The sequence below is a fragment of the Nomascus leucogenys genome, chromosome 12 (assembly GCF_006542625.1).
Source record: "Nomascus leucogenys isolate Asia chromosome 12, Asia_NLE_v1, whole genome shotgun sequence".
In the NCBI taxonomy this organism is placed as follows: Eukaryota; Metazoa; Chordata; class Mammalia; order Primates; family Hylobatidae; genus Nomascus; species Nomascus leucogenys.
The window spans coordinates 50,786,460-50,806,580 of NC_044392.1; the positions used below are offsets into that span (position 1 = coordinate 50,786,460).

The 20,121-nt window shown below is 49.0% G+C and overlaps 1 protein-coding gene across 4 annotated transcripts; it reads right to left on the minus strand.

Moving 5' to 3' along the window:
• Positions 1-14,157: 14,157 nt before the first annotated feature.
• Positions 14,158-20,120, minus strand: ECM1 (extracellular matrix protein 1). Of its 4 annotated transcripts, none has more exons than XM_030824644.1 (11): positions 19,448-20,120; positions 18,152-18,202; positions 17,971-18,072; positions 17,728-17,808; positions 17,548-17,628; positions 17,161-17,217; positions 16,517-16,839; positions 15,883-16,257; positions 15,144-15,364; positions 14,902-14,989; positions 14,158-14,476 (listed from the first exon to the last, which is right to left on the minus strand). In XM_030824644.1, exons 1-11 carry the CDS (start codon positions 19,515-19,517, stop codon positions 14,246-14,248), a joined length of 1,680 nt encoding a protein of 559 aa, XP_030680504.1. In that variant the 5' UTR covers positions 19,518-20,120; the 3' UTR covers positions 14,158-14,245. The 4 variants fall into 4 exon arrangements, with proteins under 4 accessions (XP_030680504.1, XP_030680503.1, XP_003259219.1 ...); XM_030824643.1 differs by having other exon boundaries at positions 17,161-17,220; XM_003259171.4 differs by lacking the exon at positions 17,161-17,217.
• Between the last annotated feature and the right edge of the window lies 1 nt (position 20,121).

Sequence of the window (20,121 nt, forward strand, 5' to 3'; positions counted from 1 at the left end):
GCCTCTGCCCGGCCGCCACCCCGTCTGGGAAATGAGGAGCGCCTCTGCCTGGCCGCTGTGCAACCTTCCAAGTGTGAAGTGACAGCTTTCGTTGTAGAATGAATGAAGACACTGGCACTGATTATATAACACCTTGGCAGCTATCTCAAGTTGTTGATGGTGGAGGTATTGGAATTATAGAAGAAAGCAAACACACAAATTTGACCAAAGGCGATTTTGTGACTTCTTTCTTTTCTTTTTTTTTTTTTTTGAGACGGAGTCTCGCTCTGTCGCCCAGGCTGGAGTGCAGTGGCGCCATCTCGGCTCACTGCAAGCTCCGCCTCCCGGGTTCACGCCATTCTCCTGCCTCAGCCTCTCCAAGTAGCTGGGACTACAGGCGCCCGCCACCACGCCCGGCTAATTTTTTGTATTTTTTAGTAGAGACGGGGTTTCACCGTGGTCTCGATCTCCTGACCTCGCGATCCGCCCGCCTTGGCCTCCCAAAGTGCTGGGATTACAAGCGTGAGCCACCGCACCCGGCCAGTGACTTCTTTCTATTGGCCCTGGCAAACCAAGGTTATTCTGGATGGAAATAGCCTTGAAAAGGTGATATATATATGAACGTATCTGATTTTTTTTCCCTGTATAATTCTTATTTGTGCATTTGATATTCAGTTGTGTTTGTAATCACGGAAAAATAAAAGCATCTATTTTCTTTAAAAAAAAAATTCATCCACAAGTTCCCTGGAGTCTTCCTCTCGTGTCCTTTTGGTCAAACCTGGGTCATATGCCCACCCCAGATAGGCGAAGAGGAAGAGGGTTACCATGATTGACTTAGACCAATCATGATTTCTTCCATAATACAGCGAGGACCCCACCTTCCCTGAAAATATTTGCTGCCTATTGGATGCCTCACTTGAGGGTCAATGGGACCACCAATTCTGCATATATATGACTAGATAATTCAAGCAAGTGCTCCTACCAATGAAAACTTTTATTTATTTATTTATTTACTTACATATTTTTTGAGATGGAGCCTTGCTACGTCGCCCAGGTTGGAGTGGAGTGTTGCAACCTTGGCTCACTGAAACCTCCGCCTCTCGGGTTCAAGCGATTCTCCTGCGTCAGCCTCCCGAGTAGCTGGAATTACAGGCGCCCACCACCACGCCAGGCTAACTTTTGTATTTTTAGCAGAGGCGGGGTTTCGCCATATTGGCCCCATGTTGGCCAGGCAGGTCTCAAACTCCAGTTCCAGATCAGCCACGACGCCCAGCCTCTGGTGCTTTTAAAATGAGTTTTTCAAGCTTTTTAAGTTTTTGGCCAGGCACAGTGGCCCACACCTATAATCCCATCACTTTGGGAGGCCGAGGCGGGCAGATCACCTGAGGTCAGGAGCTCAAGACCAGCCTGGCTAATGGGGTGAAACCTCGTCTTTACTAAAAATACACAAATTAGCCAGGCGTGGTGGTGGGCGCCTGTAATACCAGCTACTCAGGAGGCTGAGGCAGGAGACTCGCTTGAACCCGGGAGGCAGAGGTTGCAGTGAGTCAAGATCATACCACTGCACTCCAGCCTGGGCGACAGAGCAAGACCCCATCTCAAAAATAAATAAGTAAATAAATAAAAAATAAAAATAGTCCGGGCGTGGTGGCTCACATCTGAAATCCCAGCACTTTGGGAGGCTGAGCCAGGCTGATCACCTCAGGTCAGGAGTTCGAGACCAGCCTGACCAATATGGTGAAACCCTGTCTCTGCTAAAAATAAAAAAATTAGCTGGGTGTGGTGGCAGGCACCTGTAGTCCCAACTTCTCGGGAGGGAAGCTGAGATAGGAGAATTGCTTGAACCCGGGAGGCGGAGGTTGCAGCGAGCCAAGATCGCACCACTGCAATCCAGCCTGGGCGACAGAGCGAGACTCTGTCTCAATAAATAAATAAATATATAGGCCAGGCATGGTGGCTTACGCCTCTAATCCCAGCACTTTGGGAGGCTGAGGTGGGCAGATCGCAAGGTCAGGAGATCGAGACCATCCTGGCTAACATGGTGAAACCCTGTCTCTACTAAAAATACAAAAAAATTAGCCGGGCGTGGTGGCAGGCGCCTGTAGTCCCAATTACTTGGGAGGCTGAGGCAGGAGAATGGCATGAACCCGGGAGGTGGAGCATGCAGTAAGCCAAGATCGTGCCACTGCACTCCAACCTGGGTGACAGAGTGAGACTCTGCCTCAAAAAAATAAATAATAAATAAATATATAAAAATAGAAATAAAAATACAAATACAAAAATTAGCTGAGCATGGTGGCATGTGCCTGTAGTCCCTGCTACTCAGGAGGCTGAGGCTGGGCAACAGAGCAAGACTCAGACTCAAAAAAAAGAACATTAGGTTCAATAGATAACACAGACATACTCGCCATGTGCAATAGCTCAAGCCTGTATTCCCAGCAACTTGGGAAGATGAGGTGGGTGGATCACTTGAGCCCAGGAGTTTGAGACCAGCCTGGGCGACATAGCGAGACCCTGTCTCTACAAAAAAAAGCTTTTTTTTTTTTTGAAACAGAGTCTCACTCTGTCGCCCAGGCTGGAGTGCAGTGGCACGATCTCGGTTCACTGCAAGCTCCGCCTCCCGAGTTCACACCATTCTTCTGCCTCAGCCTCCTGAGTAGCTGGGACTATAGGTGCCTGCCACCGCGCCCGGCTAATTTTTTGTATTTTTAGTAGAGACGGGGTTTCACCATGTTAACCAGGATGGTCTCGATCTCCTGACCTCGTGATCCGCCCGCCTCGGCCTCCCAAAGTGCTGGGATTACAGGCGTGAGCCACTGCGCCCGGCCAAAAAAAAACTTCTTAAAAAAGGAATGAAGTACTGATGCATGCTCAACATGAATGAACCTTGAAAATATTATGCTGAGTGAAAGAAGCCAAACAAAAAAGATCACATGTGGAATAAATCTGTTTACATAAAACGTACAAGGCTGGGCATGGTTGCTGACACCTGTAATTACTCTCAGCACTTGGGGAGGCCGAAATGGGAGAATTGCTTGAAGCCAGGAGTTTGACACCAGCCTGGGCAATACAGCAAGACCTCTGTCTCTACAAAATTAGCCAGGTATGGTGGCGTGTGCCTGTAGTTCCAGTTACTCAGGAGCCTGAGGCAGGAGGATCACTTGAGCCCAGCAATTTGAGGTTGTAAAATCAACGCCAGGTGGTTACTAGCCTTAAATAAGCTAGGCAAAATAAGCTATAACTGTACCACTGCATTCGTGTCTGGGTGACAGAGGAAGACACCATCTTTAAGAAAACAAAAAAATAAAACATAGAACAGTGGGACCAACCAAAACCAACAGATTTAAGTTTTTAAAAATCAGGATTTGTATTAAGTGTAAATGGACAAAATATTTCATTTAAAAGGCAGTGGTTGCAGACTGGATTTTTTTTTTCCAATTGAACTGTATGCTTTTTTTTTTTTTTTTTTTTAAGTCATGGTCTCACTCTGTGACCCAGGCTGGTGCAATCATGGCTGACTGCAGCCTTGATCTACCAGGTTCAAGCGATCCTCCCACCTCAGCCTCCAGAGTAGCTGGGACCACAGGTGCATGGCACCACACCTGGCTAATGTTTTGGGTTTTTTTGTTTTTTGTTTTTGAGATGGACTCTTGCTCTGTTGCCCAGGCTGGAGTGCCATGGTGCCATCTCGGCTCACTGCAAGCTCCACCTACCGGGTTCAAGCAATTCTCCTGCCTCAGCCTCCTGAGTAGCTGGGATTACAGACGCGTGCCACCACGCCTAGCTAATTTTTAGCAGAGATGGGGTTTCACCATGTTGTTCAGGTTGGTCTCGAACTCCTGACCTCGTGATCTGCCTGCCTCGGCCTCCCACAGTGCTGGAATTACAGGCGTGAGCCACTGCACCAGGCCTTTTTTTTTTTTTTGAGACAGGGTTTCACTCTGTTGTTCAGGCTGGAGTGCCACTGCACTGATCATGGCTCACTCAAACTCCTAGGCTCAAGAGATCCCCTCAGTTCAGTCTCCTGAGTCGCTGGGACTACAGGCAAGTGCCACCACACCACTCTAATTTATTTTTATTTTTTGTAGAGACAGAGTCTTATAAACTCCTGGCCTCAAGTGATCTTCCTGCCTAGGCCTCCCAAAGAGCTGGGATTACAGGCATGAGTACCTGGTTGCTTTTTTTCATTATAGCCATTTTAGTGGGTGTGAAATGGTACCTTCTTGTAGTTCTAATTTGCATGTCTCTAATCACTAAAGATGTTGAGCATTTTTTCATTGCTTATTAGCAATCTGTATATCTTCTTAGATGAAATGTCTATTCAAATCTTTTGCCCATCTTTTGACTGACTTGTCTTATTATTGAGATATGAGTTCTGGATATTCTTTTCTGCATATACACCCATGTTGTTTTTCAGTAGAATTATGTTTTAAACTCAGCTATACTCTGGTTTTGGATTTCACTATCAGGATGATGTGACTTTTTTTTAACATCTTTGTAGTGGTAGTCTAGTTATTCTTAGTAACTCATGATGCTGTGGAAGCCTGAGATTTTTTTGAGTCTCTGGTGTATATAATATTTAAATTTAAAGAAATTTGGCCGGGCACAGTTGTGCACCACACCTGTAATCCCAGTGCTTTGGTTGGCTAAAGTGAAGGTGTCTCTTGAAGCCATGAGTTCAAGGCTGCAGTGAGCTCTAATCACACCACTGCATTCCAGCCTAGGTGGCAAAGTGAAATACCATCTCTGAAAAAAATTAAAAATAAAAAAATTTAAAAACAAATCTAGCAGCGTAAAACAACAGTAATTTGGCCGGGCGCAGTGGCTCACGCTTGTAATCCCAGCACTTTGGGAGGCCGAGGCGGGCAGATCACGAGGTCAGGAGATCGAGACCACGGTGAAACCCCGTCTCTACTAAAAATACAAAAAATTAGCCGGGCGTGGTGGCGGGTGCCTGTAGTCCCAGCTACTCGGAGAGGCTGAGGCAGGAGAATGGCGTGAACCCGGGAGGCGGAGCTTGCAGTGAGCCGAGATTGCGCCACTGCACTCCAGCCTGGGCGACAGAGCGAGACTCCATCTCAAAAAAAAAAAAAAAAAAAAAAAAAACAACAACAACAGTAATTTATTCTCTTATAGTTCCAGAGGCCAAATGTCCAAAATGAGTCTTATGGGGCTAAAGTCAAAGTGTCATCAGGACTGGTTCCTTCCGGAGGCTCTGGGGGAAAAAGATTCTTTTGCTTGTTTCTTCCTGTTAATGGTGGCTGCCCACATCAGTCACCTTGATCTCTGCTTCCACAGTCAAATTCCTTCTCTTCTGTTGTCAAATCTCATTCTGCCTACTTTGTGATGACATTTAGGGTCTGCGCAGATAATTCTGGATAAGCTCCCATCTCAAGATCCATACCCTTGGCTGTATCTGCAAAGTTCCTTCTGCCTTGTAAAATAAAATTGACGATTTCCAGGGAGTAGGACCTGGAAATCTTTGGGGACATTATTCAGCCCACCACACTGTCCAGCAGAAATATAATTCCAGCCACCAATGTAAGCCACATATGTAATTTTTTTTTTTTTTAGACGGAGTCTTGCTCTGTCACCCAGGCTGGAGTGCAGTGGCATGATCTCAGCTCACTACAACCTCTGCCTCCTGGGTTCACGCCATTCTCCTGCCTCAGCCTCCCGAGTCGCTGGGACTACAGGCATGCACCACCATGCCTGGCTGATTTTTATATTTTTAGTAGAGACAGGGTTTCACCATGTTGGTCAGGCTGGTCTCGAACTCCTGACCTCAGGGATCCTCCTGCCTTTGGCCTCCCAAAGTGCTGGGATTACAGGCATGAGCCACCGCGCCTGGTCGCTACATATGTAATTTAAAAAATTTTTAGTAACATTAAAAAAGTAAAATGAGACAGATGAAATTAATTTTAATAATACATGCCAGGTGCAGTGGCTCACACCTGTAATCCCAGCACTTTGGGAGGCTGAGGTGGGCGGATCACGAGGTCAGGAGTTTGAGACCAGCCTGGTCAACAATGCAAAACCCCATCTCTACTAAAAATATAAAAATTAAGTTAGCCGGGCATGGTGGTGCATGCCTGTAGTCCCAGCTACTCGGGAGGCTGAGGCAGGAGAATCGCTTGAACCTGGGAGGCAGAGGTTGCAGTGAGCCGAAATCATGCCACTGCACTCCATTCAGCCTGGGTGACAGAGCAAAACTACCTCAAAAAAAAAAAAAAAAAAAAAATATATATATATATATATATATAGAGAGAGAGAGAGAGAGAGAGAGTTCATTAATCCAATATACCTCCAAGTTTTCATGTCAACATGTAAACAACAGGAAAAATATTGATATCTTGCATCCTTTATTGTAGATATTCATTGTGTATTTTACACTTACAGTACATTGCAATTCAGACCAGCCACATTTCAAATGCTCAGTAGTCACAGTGGCTGGTGGCTACTGTATTGGACAGTGCTGCTAACTTCTTGTTTTTTTTTTTTTTGACGGAGTCTCGCTCTGTTGCCCAGGCTGGAGTGCAGTGGTGCCATCTTGGCTCATGGCAACCTCCCTCTCCTGGGTTCAAGCGATTCTCCTGCCTCAGCCTCCTGAGTAGCTGGGACTACAGGCATGCGCCGCTATGCCCAGCTACTTTTTGTATTTTTAGTAGAGACAGGGTTTCACCACATTGCCCAGGCTGGTCTCGAACTCCTGATCTCGGGTGATCCTCCTGCCTTGGCCTCCCAAAGTGCTGGGATTACAGGCGTGAGCCACCACTCCCGGCCAACCACTACCAACTTCTAAGCTGGAAAGTCACTGGAATGACTGTTCAGAAAAGGATTACAACATGGCTTTCCTTTTTTTTTTTTTTGAGACAGAGTCTCACTCTGTCACCTAGGCTGGAGTGCAGTGGTATAATCTCGGCTCACTGCAACCTCCACCTCCTGGGTGCACGTGATTCTCCTGCCTCCACCTCCAGAGTAGCTGGGATGACAACAGGCACAAGCCACCACACCCAGCTAATTTTTTTGTATTTTTAGTAGAGACGGGGTTTCACCATGTTGGCCAGGCTGATCTCGAGCTCCTGCCCTCAGGTGATCTGCCCACCTTGGACTCCCAAAGTGCTTGGATTACAGGAGTGGGCCACCACACCTGGGCGGCTTTTCCATTTTTAAGACTTACTTAATTTGTATATACTGTTCCTACAATTTGTGTCCAATCATTAAACAATAGCCAAGACATTACTGAAGAACAAAGCGGGAGGGAGTGCTTGGCCTATAAATATCAAACTTTAATATAAAGCTACCAACTGTGCAGTATTGTGCAAGGAGGAACAGACATTAGAATGGAAGGTCCATAAATAGACCCATGCAAATATGGACACTTGATTTATGACAAACATGGCCTGCAGAGGGGTAATAACAGTCTTTTCAACACATGGTGCTGGAATAACTGAATCTCCAAATGGAATAATATGAATCATGACCCTCTACCTCCCAGTAAATGTCAAAATCAACTCCAGGTGGTTACCAATCTTAAATGAGCAAATAAAACAATAACACTTTCAGAAGATAGGCAAGGGACTTGAACAGGCATCTCACAGAAGATATCCAAATGATCGGTTGACATATCACAAGGTGTTTAACCTCTTTTATAAACACAGAAATGCAAGTTAAACCCATACTGAGGTACCATTGCACCACAAACTCACCAGAAGGGCCAACCACATCGACAACCTCAAGAATTGGAGAGGGTGTAGAACAAGTGGAACCCTCATACACTGCCTGTGGGAAGAAAAATTAGTACAACCACTTTGGCATTCTCTAGTTAAGCCGAATAAACTCTGACCCAGCCATTCAACTCCTAGCTGTATACCTGACAGAAATTCATGCAATATCTACCATTTTTATAATAGCATATTTGAAATAGCTTAAAACTGGAAACAATCCACGTATCTATCAATAGTAGAATGGATAAATTGTGGCAAATTTCTGAAATAGAATTCCACATGAAAATGAGGCCGGGCGTGGTGGCTCACGCCTGTGATCCCAGCACTTTGAGAGGCTGAGGCAGGCGGATCACCTGAGGTCGGGAGTTCGAGACCAGCCTGACCAACACGGAGAAACCCTGTCTCTACTAAAAATACAAAATTAGCCAGGCATAGTGGCGGGCGCCTGTAATCCCAACTACATGGGAGGCTGAAGCAGGAGAATCCCAGGAGGCGGAGGTTGCAGTGAGCTGAGATCGCGCTGAGCCAAGACTGTGCCACTGCACTCCAGCCTGGGCAACAAGAGCGAAACCCTGTCTCAAAAAAAAAAAAAAAAAAAAGAAAACGAATGAACTACAGATATATAAAATAACATGAATGCATACTTAAAAAGTCAGACACACACAAAAAATATGTTGTAATTATTCTGATTCCATTCTTATAAAGTTCAAAAATTGGCAAAATGAAATAATTGTGCGTTATTCACAATAGTCGAAAAGATGAAAACGACCCAAATGTCCATCAACAGATGAATGGATAAGCAAAATGTGGCATATACACACATCATATGTATACACATACAATGGAATATGATTCAGCCATAAAAGGGAATGAAGTTCTGATACATGCTGTAACATGGATAAGCCTTGAAAACATTATGCTAAGTGAAGTAAGCCAGATGCAAAAGGACAAATATTATAGGCACATTATATGAGGTACCCAGAATAGGGAAATTCATAAAAACAGTATATTAGGAGTTATCAGGGGCTAAAGGCGGGGGGGGATGCCAGTTATTGCTTAATGGTTACAGAGCTTCTGTTTGGGGTGATGGAAAAGTTTTGGAATAGATAGTGGTGATGGTTGTACAATATTGTGAATATAATTAATGCCACTGAGTTGTACACTTAAAAATGGTTAAAATGGCAAATTTTGTCATACATTTATTTATTTATTTATTTTTGAGACAGAGTTTCACTTTTGTTGCCCAGGCTGGAGTGCAATGGTGTGATCTTGGCTCATCACAACCTCCACCTCCCGGATTCAAACGATTCTCCTGCCTCAGCCTCCTGAATAGCTGGGACTACAGGCATGCACTACCACACCCGGCTAATTTTGTATTTTTAGTAGAGACGGGGTTTCTCCATGTTAGTCAGGCTGGTCTCGAACTCCCGACCTCAGGTGATCTGCCTGCCTCGGCCTCCCAAAGTGCTGGGATTACAGGCATGAGCCACTGCGCCAGCCTATTTTATTATTATTATTATTTTTTTGAGACAGAGTTTCGCTCTTGTTGCCCAGGCACAATCTCGGCTCACTGCAACTTCTGCTTCCCAGGTTCAAGTGATTCTCGATTCTCCTTCCTCAGCCTCCTGAGTAGCTGGGATTACAGGCGCCCGCCACCGTGCCCAGCTAACTTTTTTGTATTTTCCGTAGAGATGGGGTTTCACCATCTTGGCCAAGGCTGGTCTCAAACTCCTGACCTTGTGATCCGTCCGCCTCAGCCTCCCAAAGTACTGGGATTACAGGCGTGAGCCACCGTGCCTGGCCCTAATTTTGTATTTTTAGTAGAGATGCGGTTTCTCCATGTTGGTCAGGCTGGTCTCAAACTCCACACCTCAGGTGATCCGCCCACCTCGGTCTCCCAAAGTGTTGGGATTACAGGCATGAGCCACCGCCCTTACATTTATTTTACCACACTTTTTAAAAATTAATAATGTAATATACCAAAAACCATTGAATTGTACATTTTACACGGGTGAATTGACGGTATGCGAATTATATCCAATAAAGCTGTTTATAAAATCTGAAATGATTGCTTTTAGGGTTCATTTTTAGGTGGTAAACTAGTTTTAACAAGCAATTGCGTGATAACTAAACATCAAGGGAGCAGGATTCCTTCATGGGCACGGGAGGAGGGCGTCGTCAGGAAGCAGCACTGTGGGGACCTCTGGGATGCTTTGGCTTGACTTAGTCATTTGTTTCAGGAGGTTCATTTTATAACCATCCATTGAGCTATACATTTATGTTTTGCATACTTTTATTATTAATTTGTTTGTTGAGACAGAGTTTCATTCTTGTCACCCAGGCTGGAGTGCAGTGGCATGATCTCAGCTCACTGCAACCTCTGCCTCCCGGGTTCAGGTGATTCTCCTGCCTCAGCCTCCCAAATAGCTGGGACTACAGAGGCACGCCACCATACCCAGCTAATTTTGTATTTTTGGTAGAGACGTGGTCTCAGCATGTTGGCCAGGCTGGTCTCAAACTCCTGACCTCAGGTGATCCGCCCAACTCGGCCTCCCAAAGTGCTGGGATTGCAGGCGTGAGCCACAGCGCCCGGCCAGGAATTTTCAAAGGTTATGTTAACCATAGTTTTGGCCTTATGTACTGACTTATAACCTAACTTTAGTGTAAGGTGTAACTCCATTGCTGATGGATTTGAGAGCCACTTAAGAGACTTGGTGATAGGCTGGGCGCGGTGGCTCACGCCTATAATCCCAGCACTTTGGGAGGCTAAGGCAGGCGGATCACCTGAGGTCAGGAGTTCCGCACTAGCCTGACCAACATGGAGAAACCCCGTCTCTAGTAAAAAAAAATGCAAAATGTGCCGGGCGTGGTAGTGCATGACTGTAATTGCAGCTACTTGGGAGACTGAGGCAGGAGAATCACTTGAACCCAGGGGGCACGGTTGCGGTGAGCCGAGATCTCGCCATTGCACTCCAGCCTGGGCAACAAGAGTGAAACTCCGTCTCAAAAAAAAAAAAAAAAAAAAAAAAAGAGACTTGGCGCCTGATTCCACTACAAGGGAAAAGGAGAGAAACTAAAGAATGATATTCCCAGGCCTAACAACTCTGATATTCTCTGGCCTAAACAACTGACTAAACAGTTGTTCTATTTATTGAGATAGGGCCCATGGGAAGAATAGTTGGAGGGTAAAGAGGATGGGCCCACTACTTTTTTCTTAATATTTTATCATGAAAAATTTTAAAAATACAGAAAAACTGACAGATTGGACAGTAAACAACCATATACCTACCATCTAACTTATTGCTATATTTTCTTCTTCACATCTTTCTATATACCTAGAAGAATTCATTTTTGAACAAGCTGAATTTGTGATATCTAGGAGACATCCAAGTGTCCTGTGTAATAGGCTGCTAGTGTAGAGTGCAAAAATACATTAAGAGCAGGCTACAAGTGCTGCCTCCTTTTCTTCATCTCCCATTCATACTCAACTCTCCAGAATTTGACTTTCGACACCTTCCTTTTGAAGGTGCTACCACTGAGGACACCGACTACTGAGAAGTCCAAAATTGAACTCATGTCTTCCCTCTGTGACACCTGCTCCTCTTCCTCCTGTATGTTCTGCTGCCTTAGTCAGTATGAGCTGTGAAGTACCATAGACAGGGTGGGTTAAACAGCAGAAATGTATTTCTCACAGTTCTGGAGGCTAGAAGTCCTAGATTATGTGCCAGCATGGTCAGGCTCAGGTGAGGGCCCTCTGCCAGGTTGCAGCCTGCCAACTTCTTGTATCTCACAGGGCAGGAAGAGCTACAGAACTCTCTGGGGTCCCTTTTATAAGAGCACTAATCCCATTTATGAGGGCTCCACCCTTATGACCTAATTATCTCCCAAAGGCCCCACCTCCTAATAGATGGTATCACATTGGGGGTTAGGATTTCAACAAATGCATTTAGGGGTACACAAACATTCAGTCTGTAACACTTACCTTAGTTACCACAGCCAACTTGGTAGTCATCCTAGACACCAGCAAACAGGTTCTCTCAACCCTATCTCCTGAAGAGCTTTTAAAAAAAGTCCCCTCCCTCAGCATGCCCTCAACCTTTTTTTTTTTTTTTTTTTTGAGACAGAGTCTGGCTCTGTCACCCAGGCTGGAGTGCAATGGCACAATCTCGGCTCACTGCAACCTCTGCCTCCTGGGTTCAAGCAATTCTTCTGCCTCAGCCTCCCAAGTAGCTGGGATTACAGGCATGCGCCATCACGCCTGGCTAATTTTGTATTTTTAGTAGGGACGGCTTTCACCATGTTGATCAGGCTGGTCTCGAACTCCTGACCTCGGGTGATCCACTGGCCTCGACCTCCCAAAGTGCTGGGATTACAGGTGTGAGCCACTGCGCCTGGCTAGGTATATTTAAATATACCACACTTTCTGTGTTATTTCCTCTTCCTGGAAGATCTCCCTGAAGGCCAGGCTAGGTGGCTGTCTCAGAATTCTGAGAATATTTCTAACATTAGATGTTCAAGTCTCCACAGACGCTAAAGTCCCTGAAGGTGGTGTTGTAGTCTTCGTTATAGACAGAGTACTTTTAGCACTCTGCTTAACACAAAAAGGACTGTTTACTTTAGCTGAATTTTGCATACATTCAATGCTTTGTATATCCTTCCCTTCCAACAAAACCCTACTCAAGCTTGAATTCTGTGAAGCTATCCCTGGCCTCTCCAATAGTTAGGAGCTCTGACTCCTTTACTTTATGCACCGCCCCTGAATTGAGCAAGTTATATTTTAATAGTGTATACAACGAATCGCAGTGAATGTTAACACGTTCACCTTTTATTGCTAACAGCAATGCTACCCGTGCTTCCAGGCTCTATCCAAACCCACTGCTTCCAGTTAATAGCTGGCTGGTCCCTAGGGAGAATTCTTTACCCCCTCAGCATTTGATGCTCAATTCAGTACCTCCTCCTCTTTCAGCACTGTAGTTTACAAGTGCTCTCTGGGTTCCCTTCCTCTCCTCCCCGACAGACTAAACTAGGGTTTGGGACCGCGGTCCTCCTCGCCTCTGACTCTCACCTCTCTTTGCAGCATTTGGCGCTGCACTTTGCAAACGCAGCTCTAAAGCATCTCCGGGAAGCTCCTGCACAGACCAAAGCCCCCTCCCCCCCCCCGCTTTTTTTTTTGAGATAGAGTCTCCTCTCTCGCCCAGGCTGGAGTGCGGTGGCGCGATCTCACTGCAACCTCCGCCTCCCGGGTTCAAGCAATTCTCTGCCTCAGCCTCCCGAGTAGCTGGGATTATAGGCGCCCGCTACCACGCCCGGCTAATTTTTTTTTGTATTTTTAGTACAGACGGGTTTTCACCTTCTTGGCTAGGCTGGTCTTGAACTCCTGACCTCGTGATCCACCCTCCTCGGCCTCCCAAAGTGCTGGGATTCCAGGCATGAGCCACCGCGCCCGGCCCAAAGCCCCTTTAAAGACATGTCTCCGCTGGCGGATTCGCCCGCCAGGTGACAAGGCTTCGCGGGCCAGGACTCCGCCCGCTCCCCGTGGGCTGGGGCGACCTAGGCCAGGAGGGTACACGTGGGACCAGGGTGTACGGGAAGAGCTGGGCCAGCCTTTTCCCCCTGCCTCCCCCAGTTCCTGTCTTGGAGGCCGTAGAAGATGCGCATGACGCCCGCACATGCGCAGTGTCACTCTCGAGCTCCAGACTAGCGGGGCGGGCAGGAGGCCCAGGCAGCCCCGGGCTCCGGAGACTGGGCTGCCGGCTCAGGGGCGGGGCACAGCGCTGCCCTCGCCCGCTCATTGGCCCCCGTGCTGACGGACAGGTGGGGCGTTTTCAACATGGTGAAAACCCTTCTCTACTAAAAATACAAAAATTAGCTGGGTGTGCTGGTGCACGCCTGTAATCCCAGCTACTCGGGAGGCTGAGGCAGGAGAATCGCTTGAACCCAGGAGGCGGAGGTTGCAAGTTGCAGTGAGCCAAGATCGTGCCACTGCACATCAGCCCGGGCGACAGAGCGAGACTGTGTCTCAAGAAAAAAAAAAAAGGATATTGAATGAATGAAGGCATGGATTCTAAGGATCAAAAGTGAAGCTTTAAAAATGTTAGGCTGGGCTGTGGCATTTTGGGGGCTCACCAAGGCCAAGAACCATATCTTCTTTGAGTCCTGATAGCTAGCTAACAAGGTGGCACTCCTTTCAAAATATGTGAATAAATTCAAGATGGCAAAGTGACGTCAAGCTGTTTAGTTATGGTCCCATCACACAGCCTGTGAACATCTGCTCAGTGAAGGGGGCAGGGCTGTGGGCCTCAGGGGCCAGGCACTGAAGGAAATACAAGCAGGCTTAGGAGGGTGTGTTTGTGTCTGTGGTGTGTCTGAAAACACCAGTGCCCTCCTGGGCCAGGGCACCAAGATCCACTTAAAACACTGCGGGTGAGACATTAGATAGACAATGAGGACACCAAATCCAAGAGGTGTTTAATGAGTGTTCAAAGGGGTGGGGTAGGGTGGGGTTCCCCCCATCTGACCCTCTAGGGCTCTGGGGTGACTCATTCTTCCTTGGGCTCAGAGGTGGAGCTGATATTTGTTCCTCCAGTTGAGCCCTGCTCCCCCTGGCCCTTGACGTTCTCAGTGTCTCCAGCCACTAGAGCCACATTCCTCAGATAATTGATGTTGAAGCAGTTGACCTGTTCATCCCCAGCACTCAGGTAACAGCAGAGGGCAGGGTCTCGCCAGAAGTTACGTCGGGGACCACACAGATCATTGATGAAGGTTAATTTCTGATGAAGGAGAAAAGGAAAACAGATGATGGGGTGGGGAGGTGGTCTAAGGACGGATGTAGATACTTGGGTGCCCAAAGTCCCCCTTTCATCAGCTTCTACTGTTCTCTCCCTGGTTCCCCTCCTGGGGCCCAGAGAGCGTGAAAGCCTGCCTTGCACAGCTGGATTCCTTGTGACTGACAGATGTGTACATCTGGAAATGCCAGAAGCTTGTGGCCCAGAGAGGGCATAATAGGAACTTGGAGATGGGGGGCAGGCCAGGTCAGAGTGAAGACTTTTCTGGAACTAAGAAAAAAACACCTCCCCCACTAGTCATTATAACCGAGGGCTGGTTTGAGGTACTAAAGACAAGGGGTGGCCTGCAGTTCTAGCTCTTTCCCTCCCCTCCCCTGCATTCCTCTGGAGACTAGACTCCACACACTCACCTCCTCCTCTGCACAGCAGGCCTGTTCTGGAAATGGTAGGTCACAGCAGCGGGCAGTCATGTTGTGGATCAGCCCAGGAATATGTTTACTATGTTGATGTGAAAGGGGCAGGGGTTAGGGTCTTTGGGCATCTTCTGGCATCAGATGGGGTTGGGATATCACGATTTTGCTTTTCCCAAACGTGTCCCGAAAGGAAGTTTTCAGGAAAGGAAGAGAGCGGGGAAGGACTAGGCAAGACTTACTGCTTGGTGAGAACTCTTTGGTTTCCACAGAGGTGGCCCATGAGGTTGGGGGTGACTCGACTGATGTCGATGGTCAAGATGTCCCGGTCATAGTTGGGGTAAGGAGCTCGACGGGCAAAGCACTCATCCCGAGTAGGGCTGGGAGGGTGGTGGCAACACGAGTGGTGATGGGTCTTCACGGCATACTCCCGGTCACAGTATTTGTCAAGGGTATCCTCCCACTGTGGACCAGAGAGAGGGAAGTCAGAAGCTGGACACTTGGCCCCTTCTCTCCTGACCATCGACTTCCCTTATTGTCCCTGGCAACTAGATGAGGGGCTCCCAGCCCCAGGGGCCCAAAGGGAATGGCAAAGAAGTAGAGGGTTAGGAGGCAACTGTTGATGTGTGGGCTTGGGAAGGTGGACGGGTGGAAGCCTGGATGAAGTTCCAAGCTGGTGTCGGGAGATGAGCTGGAACAGTGGATGGAGAAGGTCAGGTGAGGCCAGAGCTGGACGGATGGATGGATGGTAGACAGGTGCGTGTGTGGGTCATGAGTGGAGGAGGCCAGAAGTGTAGTACGAAGCTCAAGATGAACAGACTCAGGTGACGAACACAATGGATGGACGGACAGCCACAAGCAGATGAACGGGTGGACGCACTCACAGCAGGGGGTACATGGATGGATGGACCGGCAGGATCAGAGGTCGAAGATGGGCAGGCAGGCAAACAGGCTCTCGGGGAGGCTGGGACGCCCACTTACGGCCTTCCATGTACAGGTGTGATTGTTCCCCTGGCGGCAGCAGCGCTGGAAGTCCCTCTCCAGCTGGATCAGTGCCAGCAGCTCCCTTTGTAGGGGGTCAGTAGCTGGCAGGTTGCGTGGCACAGAGCGGAAGCGCCTCAGGTGGCAGATGTTCTTGATATTGTCCAATGTGGGCGCCCCAGGAGGGAAAGGCAGCTCAAGACCCGAGGAAATATCAGGCTGATGGCTGGGGCAGGCCCGGAGCTGGTAGTGTGGCTGGGGAGCTTCCTCTTGGAAGCAGGAGAACCGAGCCTCCCCCTGCCGCGTGCAGCACCAGTGGGGTCGGGTCTTGACCGAGAACTCGGCCTCACAGAATCGGCTCATTGCTTCCTCCCACTAGAGCAAGAGGGGAGGATCAGCCCACTTTCCACATTCCTGCCTTCCTCCCAGGCTCCAGGAAAGGACCCTGGGCAGGCAGATAAAAAAGAAACAGTGGTTGTCCTCTGCTCCCCTGGCACACTGGGGAGGCCCAGGGTAGGGCCAGTGAACGGGACCTGAGGTTCCTCCAGACCCAGGCCTAGTGCTCTAACCCTTAAAACACACATACTGTCTGGGGGTTAAAGGACACCCCCCGGCATCAAGAACCCAACCTTACCACAAGTTTGGCACACTCTAGGCGGTTTGTGTGGCTGCGGCAGTGGCAGCAGCGGGAATATCCAATCTCCAGGAAATTGAGGGTCTCACCCTGGCGAGTGAGGTGGGAGTAGCTGGACTGTGGTAGGTTCCAGGGACCATATACCACATGCTGACGGTTAGGAAGGCAAATTTGGTTCAGATTGTCTGGAGAAGGCCGCCCAGGGGGGAAGCCATCCAGCCGGTGGCCCCAGCCCCCTTGGGACTGGCCCTGTTGGCAGTGCTGGGCTGCATTCCAGGACTCAGGTTCTGGATGGCTCTGGTCCCCAAATGGAGCTGGCATTCCTGGAATGGGGAAAACAGTGGGAAGTGGGGACATGTGGAGGAACCCACAAAGGCTGGATGAGCTGGGAGGATTGAAAGAATCTGGGGTGGAGGAGAAAGGATTGGGAGGATATAGGGGAAATGAGAAAGAACAATTTGTGGCTCTTCCTTTTAAAATAACTGAAAGGAGAAGAGAAGCGAGGTGTGAAAGGTGTCAGCTCACAGCTTGCTCACAGCTTGCCCCCACCTCCTCCTGCTTCTCAAGGCTCGGGCTTCCTGCTCCTCTCCCCAGAGTCCTGAGCACTAAGGCAGGGGGATGGACAGACCAAAGCTGTCACTCACCCTCTCTCGGCATGGATTGGATGATTATCTCCTCCTGATATGGAAGAGGTGGTGGGTCTGCTGGGGTAGAAGGAGTAAGCAAAAGCCATCTTGGGATGGCCATCTCTAGCAGAGAAAGCCTGGCTAGTTTACATGCACAAAGAAGAACTCAGCAGAGAAGCAAGTGAAAATAGATGCTATTTTTGCACATTTAATCACATAACTTTCTAAAACAGGTATATCCTTAATTTTACAGATGAAGAGACAAAGGCTTGCAGAAGTATGTAACTTACCCAAGGTTATATAACTGGTGAGTGGCAGAGCCCACCATCTTGTCTGCCCTGAAGCCCATGCTCTCGGGGAAGGCCATGGGGTAAAGGTGGGTAAAGAAGAGAGGGAGCCGCTTACCTTCCTTCTGTTCATTGGGGTGCTGGAGAGAGGGCAGCTCTTTTTGGAGGGGGACAGCTTCCTGAGGGAGAGGGGGACCCACTGCAAGATAGGGGTGAGGGCACCAAGGAGCAGGGATCAGCCTGGTGTCAACAGAATCCATAGTGGGATAGAGGTGAGGGAGGGTGGGCAAGCACTCACCTTCCTTTTCAGCAGGGAGTTGGGCAGGTAGCAGCTCTTCTTGTTGGAAAGGGGTGGCCTCCTGAGAGGGAGGGGGCTGTACTATAGAAGGGGGGGGAATGTGTGAGCAGCCCACCCTTTCTCCTAGCCAGGGCTGGGAGAGGGGGTGAGGGCCTCTTCCCTCCTTTCCATCTGAAAAGTGGGATATAGGCCAGATTAGAAACCTGGAGGGTCACTGAGGAGGGCATGGGGTGGTGACCTTACCTTGACTCTGTCCCTCAAAGGGAGGGCCATGCTGAGAGGTTTCAGGGTGATCCATGGGGAGGCTTCGGGATAGGGGTGGGGAGGGGGGAGCTGCGTAGCCAACTAGAGGCAAGAGGGGAGACATCAGAGCCCACAATGCCTCCTGGAGTCCCAATCCCATGCTGCTCCCCCAAACTCTTACCTTCTTGAAAGTGCTCTGGCCTCAGCTGCCACTGCCCTGTAGCCTTGAAGCCTGGAGGGAAGAAAGGCAAGTCAGGGGCCACTGGGAGGGCCTTCCCTGGACTTCAGCAAGGGATGGGGAGGCTGTGGAGATCAAGAGTGGAGGAGAGACAAGCAAGACACGAGATGCCCCTCTGTATTCACCTGCCCCGTGTCCCCTAATCCTCTCCCAGCCCCAACACACCTAGACATGACCAGCTAGGTTCTGAGAAAGCCTGTGGCTTTCTGATAGCTCCACCTCTACTGGCTCAGAGGTTGGGCCTAAAGGGAGTATGGCATACGGGACTCGGGAGGGAGGCCCTCATTTCCTCTGCCAGCGTCTTTCCCTCAGGGCTGTGGGTTGTCCTCCCCAGTCTCTGCTGGGATGTGTCTCTAGCTTTCAGAGGGAAAAATCTGGACCTTGAGCTGGTTGGAGCCTACCCTATCCATGTCCTCCACCCACCCTCCTACTCCAGGCCCTTGAAACATCTTTAGGCCTTTGGTTAAGGAGGCTTCCTGGAGGTTGAGTGCTTCCCCTTCAGCCAGTCTCAGCTCCTCCTTAGTTTAGGTCTCAATTTAGGGCCTGGGGGACTGGGACAGGCACAGGGAAGGGTCACTTGTAGGTGATCTGCAGACATAAAAGACCAGGAGCTGGGAAGAATTATGGCATGGGGCTTCACAGAGAAGTGGTCAGATTTGCTGACATCCTCAGCAGCTTCCCGCAGGAGTGCCCTGGGTGGTTTTTTTCCTTTTCTTTTCCTTTTTTTCTTAGTTTCCACCCATAGCATTGAGGGGTTCCTGTTTTGTTCAGGCATCAAAGCAGATAAAGAATGTGTTTGTGCTGGATGGAGGGTGGGTCTGTGATGGACACCCCTCAACTCCTCTAATCAGACAGGGAGTCAGTCAGGGCTTGCTGGGTCAGCAATCCGGTTTTGAGCAGCCTGGGGGCTTTTCCCTCCCTTGCCTCTCCCACCAGCCACCTCCCTACATCCTTATCAGCAGGAGACCCTCACTCTGTGAACCCAACCCCCAGTCAGTTGTCCATTTGACTGGGATTCTGTGTTTCCTGGCAGCAGTTTCTAGGAACCCCTCTCCTTCTGTGCCCCTGCTCTCTGCCTCCTTGGTTAAAGGCTCCACTGGCCCAGGCCCTGGGCCTGCTCAGAAAAGGGAAGCCAAACGGAGAATGACTCTGCTAGTGATGAGCTGTCTGGGATGCCTGGACCCAGACCCCTGCCATGCAAGCCCAGACCCCCTCCTAAGTGCTGATCCCCCAACTCACCTCCCTCAGAGGCAGCAGAAGCAACAGCCAAATAAGTCAAGACCAAGGCTGCTCTGGCTGTGGTCCCCATCCTGGGGCAACTGACCACTGGACACCCAGAGGTGGGTCCTCTCAGGCAAGTCTGGATGTGAAGGGCTGGCCGCTGAAGCTTGTCTGGTGGCTGTTACTGTTGTGAGCTTCACGACCGGCTCTTCTTTTATAATTGTCTGGTGTGATCTCCCGCCCTCCTCAGCTTCCTGCCATGACTCAGTCCCAGCTGCTCCTCCTCTGGAAGCCACTCCTCCCAAAGTCACCCTGAAGCCTCCTCAGAGGATTGAGAAGAATGGGACTGATGAGAGAACATTCTTATGACCCTCAAGAGAAACTGATTCAGACAATCAAGGAGCAAGAGGTGTTTGAGCCCCTAGTTTGTGCCTCAGTTTCTCCATCTACATGCTGCCTTCTGTAGAGAGGGGATCTGCCAACTCATGAACTGGGGTTGGGGGAAACAGGGCACAAAGGAGTTTACAGTGGGGAGCAGGAAACTTATCCAAGGGATCTCCCCTACCAGTGTGAGGTCTGGACTGTCCCTTTTCAATTTCCCTAACTCTCTGGGACAAAAAAGAGGGAGACAAAGTGGAACATCCTTTTATCCCACCTCTCCGGAGTCAGAGATGAAGACATATAACCAGCAG

Coding starts and splice junctions, on each gene's coding strand:
- ECM1 (XM_030824643.1), bottom strand. CDS start 19,517: ATGGGGACCACAGCCAGAGCAGCCTTGGTCTTGACTTATTTGGCTGTT. Junction 18,073..18,151: donor GCCAGAGCACTTTCAAGAAG/GTAAGAGTTTGG, acceptor TCTTGCCTCTAG/TTGGCTACGCAGCTCCCCCC. Junction 16,840..17,160: donor CCAATCCATGCCGAGAGAGG/GTGAGTGACAGC, acceptor TCCCCATTCCAG/GAATGCCAGCTCCATTTGGG.